The sequence below is a fragment of the Melospiza georgiana genome, chromosome 24, assembly GCF_028018845.1.
Source record: "Melospiza georgiana isolate bMelGeo1 chromosome 24, bMelGeo1.pri, whole genome shotgun sequence".
In the NCBI taxonomy this organism is placed as follows: Eukaryota; Metazoa; Chordata; class Aves; order Passeriformes; family Passerellidae; genus Melospiza; species Melospiza georgiana.
In genome coordinates, this window is record NC_080453.1 from 3,929,512 (window position 1) to 3,941,681 (window position 12,170).

The following is a 12,170-nucleotide window of genomic DNA, read 5'->3' on the forward strand; positions in this document are numbered from 1 at the left end:
CCGCCCCAGAGGAATTGGCCATCGCTGGTGACGGGCTGGAAGTGGCAGCAGAGGAGGGCACAGCAGGGGACACGAGCTGAGGGGGTCCCACGGGCACAGATGGAGATGCCAGGTGTCCCCAGGGTGGGTGAGAGGGACGGGGATGGCTCCTGAGCCAAAGCAGGGCAGGGAAGAGCAGAGCAAACACAAATCTGAGCCTGCAAAGGTTTGTGCAGAGCTGCCGACCCTGAGCCCGGCTGCTGCACCCACAGGGGGGACCTGGAACCTTTCCTGGGGGTGGGGACACAAATCAGGGCGGGGGGACCCAGCTGGACCCCACAGCCACGGCTGCCACCACTCCTGGGATCCGTGGGGTGGAGAGGAGGGGGACAGAGCCCAGGAGGGACAAGGACTCTCAGTGTGACACTTGCAGGCAGTGCCTGAGCACCTGCATTAATCCGAGCTGTGCCTGCACGGAATCAGAGCACGGCCAGGGCTGCCCTGGGGCTCCCGGGAGCTCCTGCATTCCAAGAACCCTCCAGTCGCACTCTGAGCATCACCCAGAGCACCCTTCACTCATCCCGAGTACCCTCTGCTCCCATCGGAGCACCCTCCGTGCTCACCCCAACCACCTCAAGCATCCTCCACTCCCTGAGGACTCTCCATTCCCATCCCCAAACCCCTCCACTCTGACCCCAAGCACCCTGAGCACCCCTGATTCCCACCTGAGCACCCTCCCCATGACCCAGCACCCTCCACTCCCACACTCCCACCCTGAGCTCCCTCTCCTCCCTTCCCCTGGGGCATTTCCCACTCGGGGTTTGTACCCGGGAGTCCCTGAGGGGTGGCACCAGTGTGGCACCGTTCCAATGACATTCCCACCGCCCCCTGCGGCCCCAATTCCCAAACTGGGACAGTCACTGAGGCCACCCCCAGCGGCCCTTTGGTATCCCGAGTCCCATCCACCGAAGGTTCCACATTTTCCTGCCCCAGCACCAGGCCAGGTGAGGCAAATCCACGCTGTGCTCCATTGCCGGGGTTCCAGGACACACCTCCCTGCTGGGAAACGGCCTCGCCATCGATCCGGCCGTGGGAAGAGACCACAGTGCCCCGGGGTGCTAATTAGCCCTAATCAAGGTAATTAGCTTGTGAACCGAGCAGCGGGGCAGCCCCGAGTGTGGCTGTGTCCCCTGCGTGTGACAGCACAGCTGTGACCCGGCCAGGCAGAGCAGTGTGGGCAGGGAGGGTGACGAAGGTGACAGGACACCCTTGACAGGACACGGGACACAGCGCCGATGGCTCTGCAGTGTCATTGTCACTGCCAGCCCCTGGGTACCCCAGGACCTCCCCCAGCACCCCCAAGGCACATCAGTGCCCTCTGCCAGGACAGAGGCAGGAGATGGCACCAGGGTGTGAGAAATCCCCTCTGGGGGGTTCCCAGCCCAGCCCAGCTCAGCTCAGAGGTCCCAGTGTTCACACCCAGGCACCCCTAACCCCCCCCCATGCCCTCCTGCATCCATCCCTCCCTTCCTGCTGCTCCTGCTTCCCAAATCCCGGAGCTGCCGGGATGTGCTGACCCCCTGCTCCCTGCAGCGGCCAGGGGCTGATCCCTGAGGGGGAGCAGGGAACCAGCACCCCAAAGCAGATCCTGTGGTGTTGGGGAAGATGGAACAGGAAAGCCTTGTAAAATGATTGTCTGGCAAAAGATTTTGAGAGTATGGAAACTATAAGTGAGATTGAAATGAAAGCAAGCTTTGAGATCCCTCAGGTACTGAACAACTGGAAAACAATGGCATGGCCAGCTGAAGGTGATCCCCTTTGGATCAAACAATCCCCTCTGCTTGCAGACAGGCCCAAGGCTCAGAGCAGACCCTGCCAGCTTGGCAGAAGGGACCCAAAGAGGAGTTTTTAGGGTTTAAAATGTAACCCAGTGTGGGAATGTAATGATTCTTATAGGCTGTGTGTAAATGCTGTAGGATTTGTATGTTGGACTAGATTGGTTAGTGAGAATGAGAATATTCAACACAGAAGATGATTTATGGTATTGGAATGGGAACCTCGCTCTCTTACCCCTTTTACTCTCTCACCCTCTCATTCTCTCTCCCCCTCTCTTCTCTCAGCCTGCTCTGAGCTGTGGCTGGCAGCACCCAGCAGGGCCCTGCACCCAGGCCCTTTGCAATAACCCACAAGTTCCCAGCCCTGGCTGCAGAGATCTCTGCTCTCTGTCCATCCCAACCACGCCACCCTGCAATGCTCCTACACTACAGCACCTCTCATCCTCCACACCCATTAAATAATGTAACCTTCCACACCCATTAAATAATTAAATAATGTAACCTCCATTAAATAATGTAACCTCACAGGGACAGAGGGGTCACATCCTGTCCCACTGCTCCACTTGGGCCTTGTTTTTCCTCCCCAAAATCTCCTTCTACCACAGATGAGACCCAAAGGAGGGGGAATTTCCCCCAGGCACATGGGAGCTGTTATTAATCTTATTAAAAACCTCTCGGGGTTTAATGTCCTGGTTAAACACAGCCTGGGCTGCTCTCTGTCCGCTTTTCATTCCCACTTTTCCAGCCCGTTACATCCGAATTTTGGAAATTGAAATAAATAGCTGCCTTCAAATGGGGGAAAGGGAAAAAAAATCAGTGCCAAGGGGGCCATTCTGAGCTGCTCCAAGCATCCCCCAGGATTTGGGATGAATGTTCTCTCCCTACTCAGCCCCCAGTGATCATCAATTCCAGCCACACTGGCTGTGGTAGGGACAGGGACATCCCAGGGCATTCCAGGAGCAGTGGGGACACAGCCTGGAGCACTGGGATGGGGCTGGGAAGGCTCCCACCCCTGGTACTGCTCACCCAGGCTGGCAGAGATGGATACAGAACCCCCTGCACCCCAGAGCAGGCTGTTAAAGCAGGCAGGAGTGAGGGATTTGTGGGGTTTCCATCCCTGACCTTTTCCCAAAGGATGGGATAACCCCAGGGAATGGCTGCAGCACCCCAAGGGCTCCTGGCTCAGGGGGGAGTTGGTTCCAGCAGGATCCCGTTCCTGCAGTGGGACACAGAGCCCTTCCCAGCCCTGGGAATGGGCACGAGGCTGGGAGGGTGTCCTGGTACCTGTGGCATTCACATCCTCTGAAAAATCCCTTTGCCCAGTGTTTTTCTCCTGGGAAGCTGAGAAGCCTCAGCGAAAAGGAAAACAATTCTGATCTCATTTGCTTCTCCTGTGTTGTGCTCATGTGGAATGTGTTTGGAGATTGTTTACCCACAGGTGATTGTTCCATTGGATTCTGCTGGGAGTTGTTTTCACTCTTAGGCCAATCGGGGCCAAGCTGTGTCAGGAATCAGGAGAGAGTCACGAGTTTTCATTATTATCTTTTTAGCATTCTGTAAGTATCCTTTCTGTATTCTTTAGCGTAGTATAGTATAGTATAGTATAGTATAGTATAGTATGGCATTCTTTAATATAATACAGTATAATAAAGTAATAAATCAGCCTTCTGAGAACATGGAGTCAGATCCATCATTCCTGCCTTCATCGGGGCACCCCACAAATCCAATAGGTTCCTACCCCAGCATCCTCCCACCTGCCCAACCCACCCCTGTGCCACCTTTGTGGGGCAGGGCTGGGAGCTCAGAGCTGGGTCTGTGTCCCAGAGGGGGATGTGGGTTTCCCTTTGGGAACTGAATTCCTGCACAGGGAGTTTGGGCTGGTTGAGCCCCAAACCATCTTCCAGGGCTTCCCTGGGGTTTCTCTCTGGAGGAACTGAGCAGAGAGGAGCCAAGAGCACCGCTGCAGAAGGAAAAAGTGGTGGAAGCTGATGCCCCACGTTTAGATTTTATACTTTTCAGATTCTGCTTTGGCGTGTGGGTCTGGGCTTCATATTAGGGGATGGTGATCTCTGTGCACAGAGCAGGGAGACAAAACAATTCCTGCTCCAGCTGGGGACCAAGGACAAATGATCCAAATCTCAGTCCCAGGGTGGGACTGCATGGGCTAAAGCTGGAATGGGACAATGAACTGCAAGATGAAAATGGAGCAGAACTGATCAAAGGGACAGACCCCGTGCCCGGTCGTGCATTTTGGGGCCATTTTGGTTCATCTTGGGTGCAGCCCTGGCTGGTCTCTGGTGCTGCCCAAGGTGGATCCATTGAGGAGATCCTTTTAATAAATCCCTGCTTTATTCTTTAACTCTGTCCAGCCTCTGTCCTAGGTCAGCCTTCCCAAGGCATCAGAGCCATCAGAGCCTTGGGCAGGGAGAGCATTCCATGAATAAAAAACATCATGAGGAGTTCACAAGGTGCTCCTGGATCCTCCAGCAGCGGATTCCCGAACAAACCCAACTTCTGCTGGAATAACAACCCAGGGTGCTCAGCACCCCCTGTGCTGCCACTGTGTGGGGATGTCCCTGTTGTCCTTCCAAACATGGCCCAAGCCAAAGGCAGCAGGGAAAGACCAAGGCACCCAGAGCTCATTTCTGGCTGTGGTAAATCACCTTCAGGGCTGAAAAAAAACCTTTTCTCCCCAAAACCCACTCACTTTGCCTCATTTCTCCTGCATTAAGGGCTGTTGGGACTGGCAATCTCTTCCACCTCCCCACCTTGGTTGCATATTAGGAAAAGGTTTTTACAGAAAGGGTGATAAAGTTCTGGAATGTTCTGCCTGGGGAGGTGGTGGAGTCACCATCCCTGGGGTGTTTAACAAAGCCTGGATGTGGCACTGGGTGCCAGGGTTGAGTTGAGGTGTTGGGGCTGGGTTGGACTCGATGAGTTTGAAGGTCTCTTCCAACCCAGTCATTCTGGGAATACTGGGAATCTTCAAGGGGAGATGATTTAAAACTAAATGAGGATGGATTCAGGTGGAATATTGGGAATTGTTCCCTGGCAGGGTGGGCAGGGGCTGGGCTGGAATTGCCAGAGCAGCTGTGGCTGCCCCTGGAGCCCTGGCAGTGCCCAAGGCCAGGCTGGGCATTGGGGCTGGCAGCACCTGGCACAGTGGCAGGTGTCCCTGGGCTGCAATCAGCTGCCATTGAAGATCCCTTCCCACCCAAACCACTCTGGCATTCACATTCCTGAACCAAGGATGGAAACCAGCACCAAAACCCATTGCAGCAAATGGAGAAAGGAAAGGAAAGGAAAGAATGATTTCCTGGCTGGTTGCAGGTGCCCCCAGTGCCATTTGCCACAGGGGGTTTGTAGCCTGGCAAGGCCTGGTTAGAGAGGTTTGGGCTGTGCCAGGGTGCCCAGAGCAGCTGTGGCTGCCCCTGGAGCCCTGGCAGTGCCCAAGGCCAGGCTGGAGCACCTGGCACAGTGGGAGGTGTCCCTGCCATGGCAGGGGTGGCACTGGAAGGGATTTAAGGTTCCTTTCCCATCCAAAGCATTTCAGTGTTCTGTGATCTTCCCTCAGAGCAGTCACAGACCCTGAGCCTCTCCAGAGGCTCTTTGGCCACACCTCCCATCCTGGGGTTTCTCTCCCCACCCCCTCCCGATGGCTTGGCGATGGGTTTTGGGATGGACAGCTCCTGCCCCTTGGGCTGCCCAGGATGCACCTCCAGGGGGACTCTCCCGTGCCAGGCTCTGCTCAGCACCATCCCCTCATCCCACACCTTTTCTCCAGTGATGATTTCATTCCTTCTCTTCTTTCTGCCCAGTGCTGAAATGAGCACCATTGATTTTTCATAGCACTAATTTTATTCCTAACAGGAGCCACCTGGGATTAAATCAAATTCCTTATCCCAACCATTGCTGGGGCAGCTCAGCCCCTTCCAGCAGCCAAGGCTGGGAGCTCAAGGAGAAAGAAACAAGAGCCAGGTTTGGCTGGGCCAGACACATTTCCCAGCTCTCCATGAGCACATCTGCTTCAGGCTTTTCTGCTCACATCAACCTTTCCTTCCCGGGCTCTGACAGTTCCACTGTCGGCCAGGCTGGTTTCAGCCTCGTCCTCTTTATTTTCTCTACAACCCAGCCCCCTGAGACATTTATTTTCCAGCCCCCCTCGCTGCCAGCTCTGTTAAGAACCGCCATGAATGATTTAGGGAGTTCTTCAGGCGGCCTCGTTAATCCTCTTGGGTGCACATTAGCTGGTCCTGCAAATTTAGACGTACGGCGCTTTAATCGCGGTTTTAATTGCGAGCTGCGAGGCTCTGCCTTCCCAAACACACGTCAATAAACCTTTACAGCCCTGCCTGGAATGTGGATGTGCCGGAGGATGCTCTCCCACCCACACGGAGCTCCGATGCCTCTGCACGGCCACCCACAGGGCGCTCACCCGGGGAGCTGAAGGGATGGGGTGGCATTTTCAGGCTTTTCAAACACATTTCCCATCTTGGGGCCGGCTCTGGACCCTCTGGATCACCGGAGCGTCCTCATCTCTCCATGACCCCACAGTGGCGCGGGTACCAGCGCCCCCATCACCCCCATCACGGAGAGGGGATGTGGGGCAGCGAGGGGGCTCGGGGCACCGAGGGGCTCCCCTCGCCATCCCCCCATTGCCATGGCAACCATGCAAATGGGAAAGCTTTCCATAATCATCGGGGAGCGGAGCGGAGCAGCACAAACAGCGGCGGCAGTAGATTACAAGCCCATTATGAACAGTCGCACCTTCTGAGCGCTGGTAATTACACCTAATTGTGCATTTAATTGTGTAATTGAAAACCTCCAGGCCGAGTTCAGCCCGGGCTCCTCTCCCCCTTGCCAGGCGGGGGGATGCGGCCGGGGCCGCCCCAGCCCCGCGGTGCCCGGGCCAGCCCCGGAGCCGGGCGAGGACAAAAGATGCCGGCAGAGGTGGGAGGAGGGTGGATCCCAGCGGCCGTGGCCAAACCAGGGAAATCAGAGCAGGAAGGGAGGATGGAACGGGACAGAAGGGCCACGGAGCCCGCAGGGGTGCAGAGGGACACGCTGTGGCACAGGGATGACACCCAGGGATGAAGGATCATCCTCTCCCTCCACCCATCCCTCGCTAAGCAGAACTCCTGATCCTTCTCCAGCCTTGGAGCCGGGGGTGTCATCCCCGGAACCCGGAGGATCGGGGAGAGGCTGGGATGGACCCACGGCCCCCGCAGGGAGTGGGCATGGCATGGCATGGTGCATGGCACGGCATGGGCATGGCATGGCATGGCATGGCATGGCATGGCACGGCATGGCATGGCACCGCACGGCCCCGCACTGCACCCCGCCAGCCTGGCAGGCTCCGGCAGGCGGGAGGTGCCAAGCCGGCTCTGCTTTTCCAGCCAATTAAAGGAGAAGGAGAGAAACAAAGAAGGAAACGGGAGCCCGGCTGGAAGCGGTGCCGGCTCTGGCAGGCGGTGGGGAGCACGGAGCGTCCCTGTCCCCGTCCCTGTCCCCGTCCCTGTCCCGTCCCTGTCCCGTCCCTGTCCCCGTCCCCGTCCCTGTCCCCGTCCCTGTCCCGTCCCTGTCCCCGTCCCGTCCCTGTCCCCGTCCCCGTCCCGTCCCGTCCCTGTCCCCGTCCCCGTCCCTGTCCCCGTCCCGCTGCGGGGCTGAGCACGGAGGGGGCGCTGGGGTCGCCGGTCTGGGATGGAGAAGGAGCTCCAGGAAAACCATCCTGGACCAGAGCCTGAGCGCGGCCGCGGGGCACGGAGAGGGGTGGCCAAGGGACACGGGACGGCAGCTGGACAGAGCCGGCAGGACAGCTGCCAGCAGTGCATGTCCCGATATCCTGGTGTCCCGATATTCTGATATCCCGGTGTCCTGATATCCCAATATCCTGATATCTCGATATTCAAATATCCTAATATCCCAACATCCTGATGTCCCGATGTTCCAATATCCCGATATCTCGATATCTCAACATCCCTATGTCTCCATGTGCCAATATCCCAAAATCCTGATATCCTGATGTCCTGATATCCCAATATTCTGATATCCTGATGTCCCGACATCCCAATATCCTGATGTCCCAATATCCTGATATCCCAATGTCCCAATATCCCAATGTCATGATATCCAGATATCCCAATGTCCCAATGTCCCAATATCCCAATGTCATGATATCCGGATATCCCAATGTCCCAATATCTAATGTCCCAATGTCCTGATGTCCTGATATCCTGATATCCCGATGTCCTGATACACCAATATCCCAATGTTCCAATATCCCGATATCCTGATATCCTAATATCCTGATATCCCAATGTCCCATTATCCCAATGTCATGATATCCGGATATCCCAATGTCCCAATGTCCCAATATCTAATGTCCCAATATCCTGATGCCCTGATATCCTGATATCCCAATGCCCTGATACACCAATATCCCAATGTCCCAATATCCTGATATCCCAATGTCCCAATATCCTGATATCCCAATATCTCGATGTCCTGATATCCCAATGTCCTGATACACCAATATCCCAATGTTCCAATATCCCGATATCCTGATATCCCAATATCTCGATGTCCTGATATCCCAATGCCCTGATACACCAATATCCCAATGTCCCAATATCCTGATATCCCAATATCCCGATATCCTGATATCCCAATGTCCCGATGCCCCCATATCCCAGTGTCCCAATATCTAATGTCCCAATGTCCCGATGTCCCCATATCCCAATGTCCCAATGTCCCAATATCCTGATATCCCAATATCTCAATGTCCTGATGTCCTGATATCCCAATGTCCTGATACACCAATATCCCAATGTTCCAATATCCCAATGTCCCGATGTCCTCATACCCCAATATCCCGATATCCCAACGTCCCGATGTCCCGATGTCCTGATGTCCTGATATCCCAATGTCCTGATACACCAATATCCCAATGTCCCAATATCCCGATATCCCAATGTCCCGATGTCCCGATGTCCTGATGTCCTGATATCCCAATGTCCTGATACACCAATATCCCAATGTTCCAATATCCCAATGTCCTCATACCCCAATATCCCGATATCCCAATGTCCCGATGTCCTCATATCCCGATGTCCTGTATCACCAGTGCTGGCCCAGCCCCAGGAGCAGCACAGCTGTCCCCTCCCCTGCAGAGGAACAAACGCTGCGGCTCCCACACCCCTGCCCGAGCAGGGCAGCCCCACCCCGGCTCCCTGCCCCATCCCACCCCTCAGCATTCCCATTTCCCACAGAGAGGGTGAATCCCACAAACGTGGGGCACAGACAGGGGTTGGTGTCTCCCAGCTGCTGGGAACACTCCGGGGTTTGGCTTTGATCCCACCTCATTATCACCAACATCTGCAGGTGGCTCCTCCCGAGGCGGGGCACGGCCGGTGGGGGTTTGGCAGGAGGATTTTTCAGGGAAAAGCCATAAATGGAGGCAAAATGTGGCACGTGGTGCCTGTCCCCAGGACCGGGGTCAGCCAGCACTCACAGCGTGGCCACGACGGGGGGAAAGGAGCTTGGGGGGTGTTTGAGTGCTCCAAAGCAGCTCCTGTGGTGTCACAGCCCCAAAAGGAGCTTCCCAACCTGGCTCAGGGGTGGGCTGGAGCGGGCAGGGCTGGGCAGGGCCCCTCTGGATCAGGCACCTGGTGCCCAGTGGGTGCCACCTGCACCTGGGGACATCTAGAGCATCCCTGGGACCAGGGGGTGAGGGAGCAGGGCATGGATATTGGGAACCAGCTGGGTGGGAAAGGTGCACACGAGGGGGCAGTGCCACACAGGGAGCCATGAGAAGGTGCCCAGGGGGTGACAGTGGCACACAGGGAGCCATGGGAAGGTGTCTGGGGTGGGCAGGGAGGATCAGCCAGAAATGGTGGCATCACCTCAGGATGTCACCACACTGCTGTTGAAGGGACAGCAGGGCCCAGGCTGGCCCTGACTGGGCACACTGGGGGCACAGCTGTCCCCATCCACAGGACAGAGGGCCCAGGACATGTGCCAGGGCCAGCTGGGTGAGGGGACATGAGCCTGCCATGCCATCCCCATGTTGGGGTGGAGCAGAGGAGGGGAGCAGGGATGGGGTCGGGGATCATCCTCCCTCCCTGAGGCTCCATCCCAAACCTCAGCTCTGCCTGGCCCAGATGCTGTGTCACCTCAGGGTGGCCTTGGTCACCCCAGGGGACACCTGGGTGGCACTGCCACCCTCACTCTCCTGGGGCTGGCTCAGCACAGGCCATGGGTGGGCACCCAGACCCCTCACCCCGGGGTGAGGAGCTGAGGGCTGAGGGCATCTCCCCATAGGGGGTGGAAGCTGCTGCCTCCAAACCCAGGAAGGAGCTCTGGGGAGCATCCCAAAGGATGAGCTGGGTCAGGGTGAGCCTGGAGAGGGAAGGGGAAGGTCCCTGGGAAGGGATTGGAGCCTTTGGAAATGCCAACAGCACCAGGACACACGGGGGGAAGGTGGAGGGGACAGCCTGACCCCAATTAGCAGCACAAAGTTCCTCTGGCTGTGAGCAGGAGCTGCTCTCCCAGCCCAGGAGCTCACACCCATTCAGCCTTCCCCGAAATGAACAGATTAAAACCTCTCAGATTTGGGATATCTCGGGGAATCATCACCACCCAACCTGCCTGGGAGCCAAGTGGTGAAAAGGAATGTGACCAACAGCCGGAAACTCCTGCCCACCTGGAAAAGCCCAGCTGGATTTATCCTGGATCAGGTGAGTGAAATGCCAAGCGAGGCTGCACAGCCCAAAGCGAGGGGACAGCTGGGGACACGGAGGCCATTCCTGCTGGGCATGGGGGACTCCAGCGCTGAGCACCGGCTTCAAACCTTCCCCATCCTCCCCTCGTGTACCCCCACCCAAACGCGGGGAGCCCTCCCCACCCGCTGCCTTCTGGAGGATGAAGGATGAGCAAGAGCCGGGAAGAAAGTGCTGTCAGCAGGATGCCACCATCATCTCCAGCGGGCTCTGAGCCCGCTTCCATCGCCGCGTCCGTCCATCCATCCATCCATCCATCCATCCATCCATCCATCCATCCATCCATCCATCCATCCATCCATCCATCCATCCATCACCCCCGTCCCCGGGGACACCGCGAGCTGACCCCACAGATTTCAGCCGTCCCTCCCTGCTCTCCTCGCCCGGCACGGCCGCGGGGGCAAGCAGGAGGCGGCTGATTCTCCATTAACGCACCACCCTGCCGGGATAATTAATCGCAACCTCGCTGGTTCGAGCAGAACCCCCCGGATCCCCCCCGCGCTCCCTTCGCCGCTCCTCGGGCACAGCCTGATGAAGATTGATTCGCGGGCGGCGGCAAGCGCGGCACGGAATTGTCACGAAACCTTACAAATGAAACCCCACAATCCCGTGGAAATCAACCCTCTCGTTTCTCCCTGCTGCCACAGCCCGTGCCCCACACCGCGGGCAGGTGGGTCCCGCTCAGGAGCAGCGGAGTTTCCAAAGTGCTGCCGGCGGCTCCAAGTTTCCCTCTCGCCCCGACTCAGGGGAGCAGCACCCCGAGATTCATCCGTGGAGTCACCAGAATGGGAAACCGCGGGCGGGAGTGAACTCGGAGGGAAGAGATTGCAGTTGGGAACAAAGCTCACACCTGCTGGAGACGCAACCTCGGGCACTGACAGCGCAGGGATGGGGTCCCCATCCACCTCCCGGCCAGCGCCGGCTCGAGGCGGGAGATGAGGGTGGCACTGCCGGTCTTTCAGATCAGCGTTTTTCCTTTGCCGTGGGCTTTTTTTGGGTGATGATGAGCCATCCCCGAGCTGGTCCCAGCACAAGGTCACCGCCGAGGCGGCGTGGGGAGCGGTGACAGGCAGCATCTCGCACAAAGCACCCGCGGCATGCCGATGAGCCTTACCAGCTGCAGGCAGCAGAATCCCACCAGCGTGCACCGCCCGTTGCATCTCCCCATGGCTCCCCAGCCGGATCCTCGGGGCTCCCTCACCGCGGCCTCGCTCCAGCTCCTCAGCAGCCGCCCCTCGGCCACCCGGGCAGCGTCACGGGGGGCTCCAGCACCATGTCCCGCTCGGCCAGCCCCGCCGGCTCAGCGCAGCGGGCTGGGCTCGGCGTGGGGCATCGCCCCCTTCTCCCTCCGCCCCCCGCCCGCTACAGCCCGCTGGGGCGGCGCGGGGGCCGCGGGGCCGCGCAGCCCTGGCCGCCCATGCCCGGCGCGGCGCGGAGCCCAGCGCTCCGCTATTGTCTCCCGCACAGCCGCGCTCCGCGCCCCGGGCGGGCGGGGCCGGGCGGCGCGGCCGGAACGAGGCGGGACGCGGCGGGGCCGGGCCGGGCGGGGCGGGGCGGGGGCGGGCGGGCCGAGCCGCGC

At 58.2% G+C, this 12,170-nt stretch overlaps 1 protein-coding gene across 1 annotated transcript in view; it reads right to left on the reverse strand.

The window, feature by feature from the left end:
- Positions 1-11,964, reverse strand: part of NKAIN1 (sodium/potassium transporting ATPase interacting 1) — a 41,716-nt gene extending 29,752 nt beyond the window's left edge. The window contains exon 1 of the mRNA XM_058040477.1: positions 11,706-11,964. Coding sequence (XP_057896460.1) covers positions 11,706-11,759 — 54 coding nt within the window. The 5' untranslated portion in view covers positions 11,760-11,964. The remainder of the gene's footprint in view (positions 1-11,705) is intronic.
- Positions 11,965-12,170: the final 206 nt, after the last annotated feature.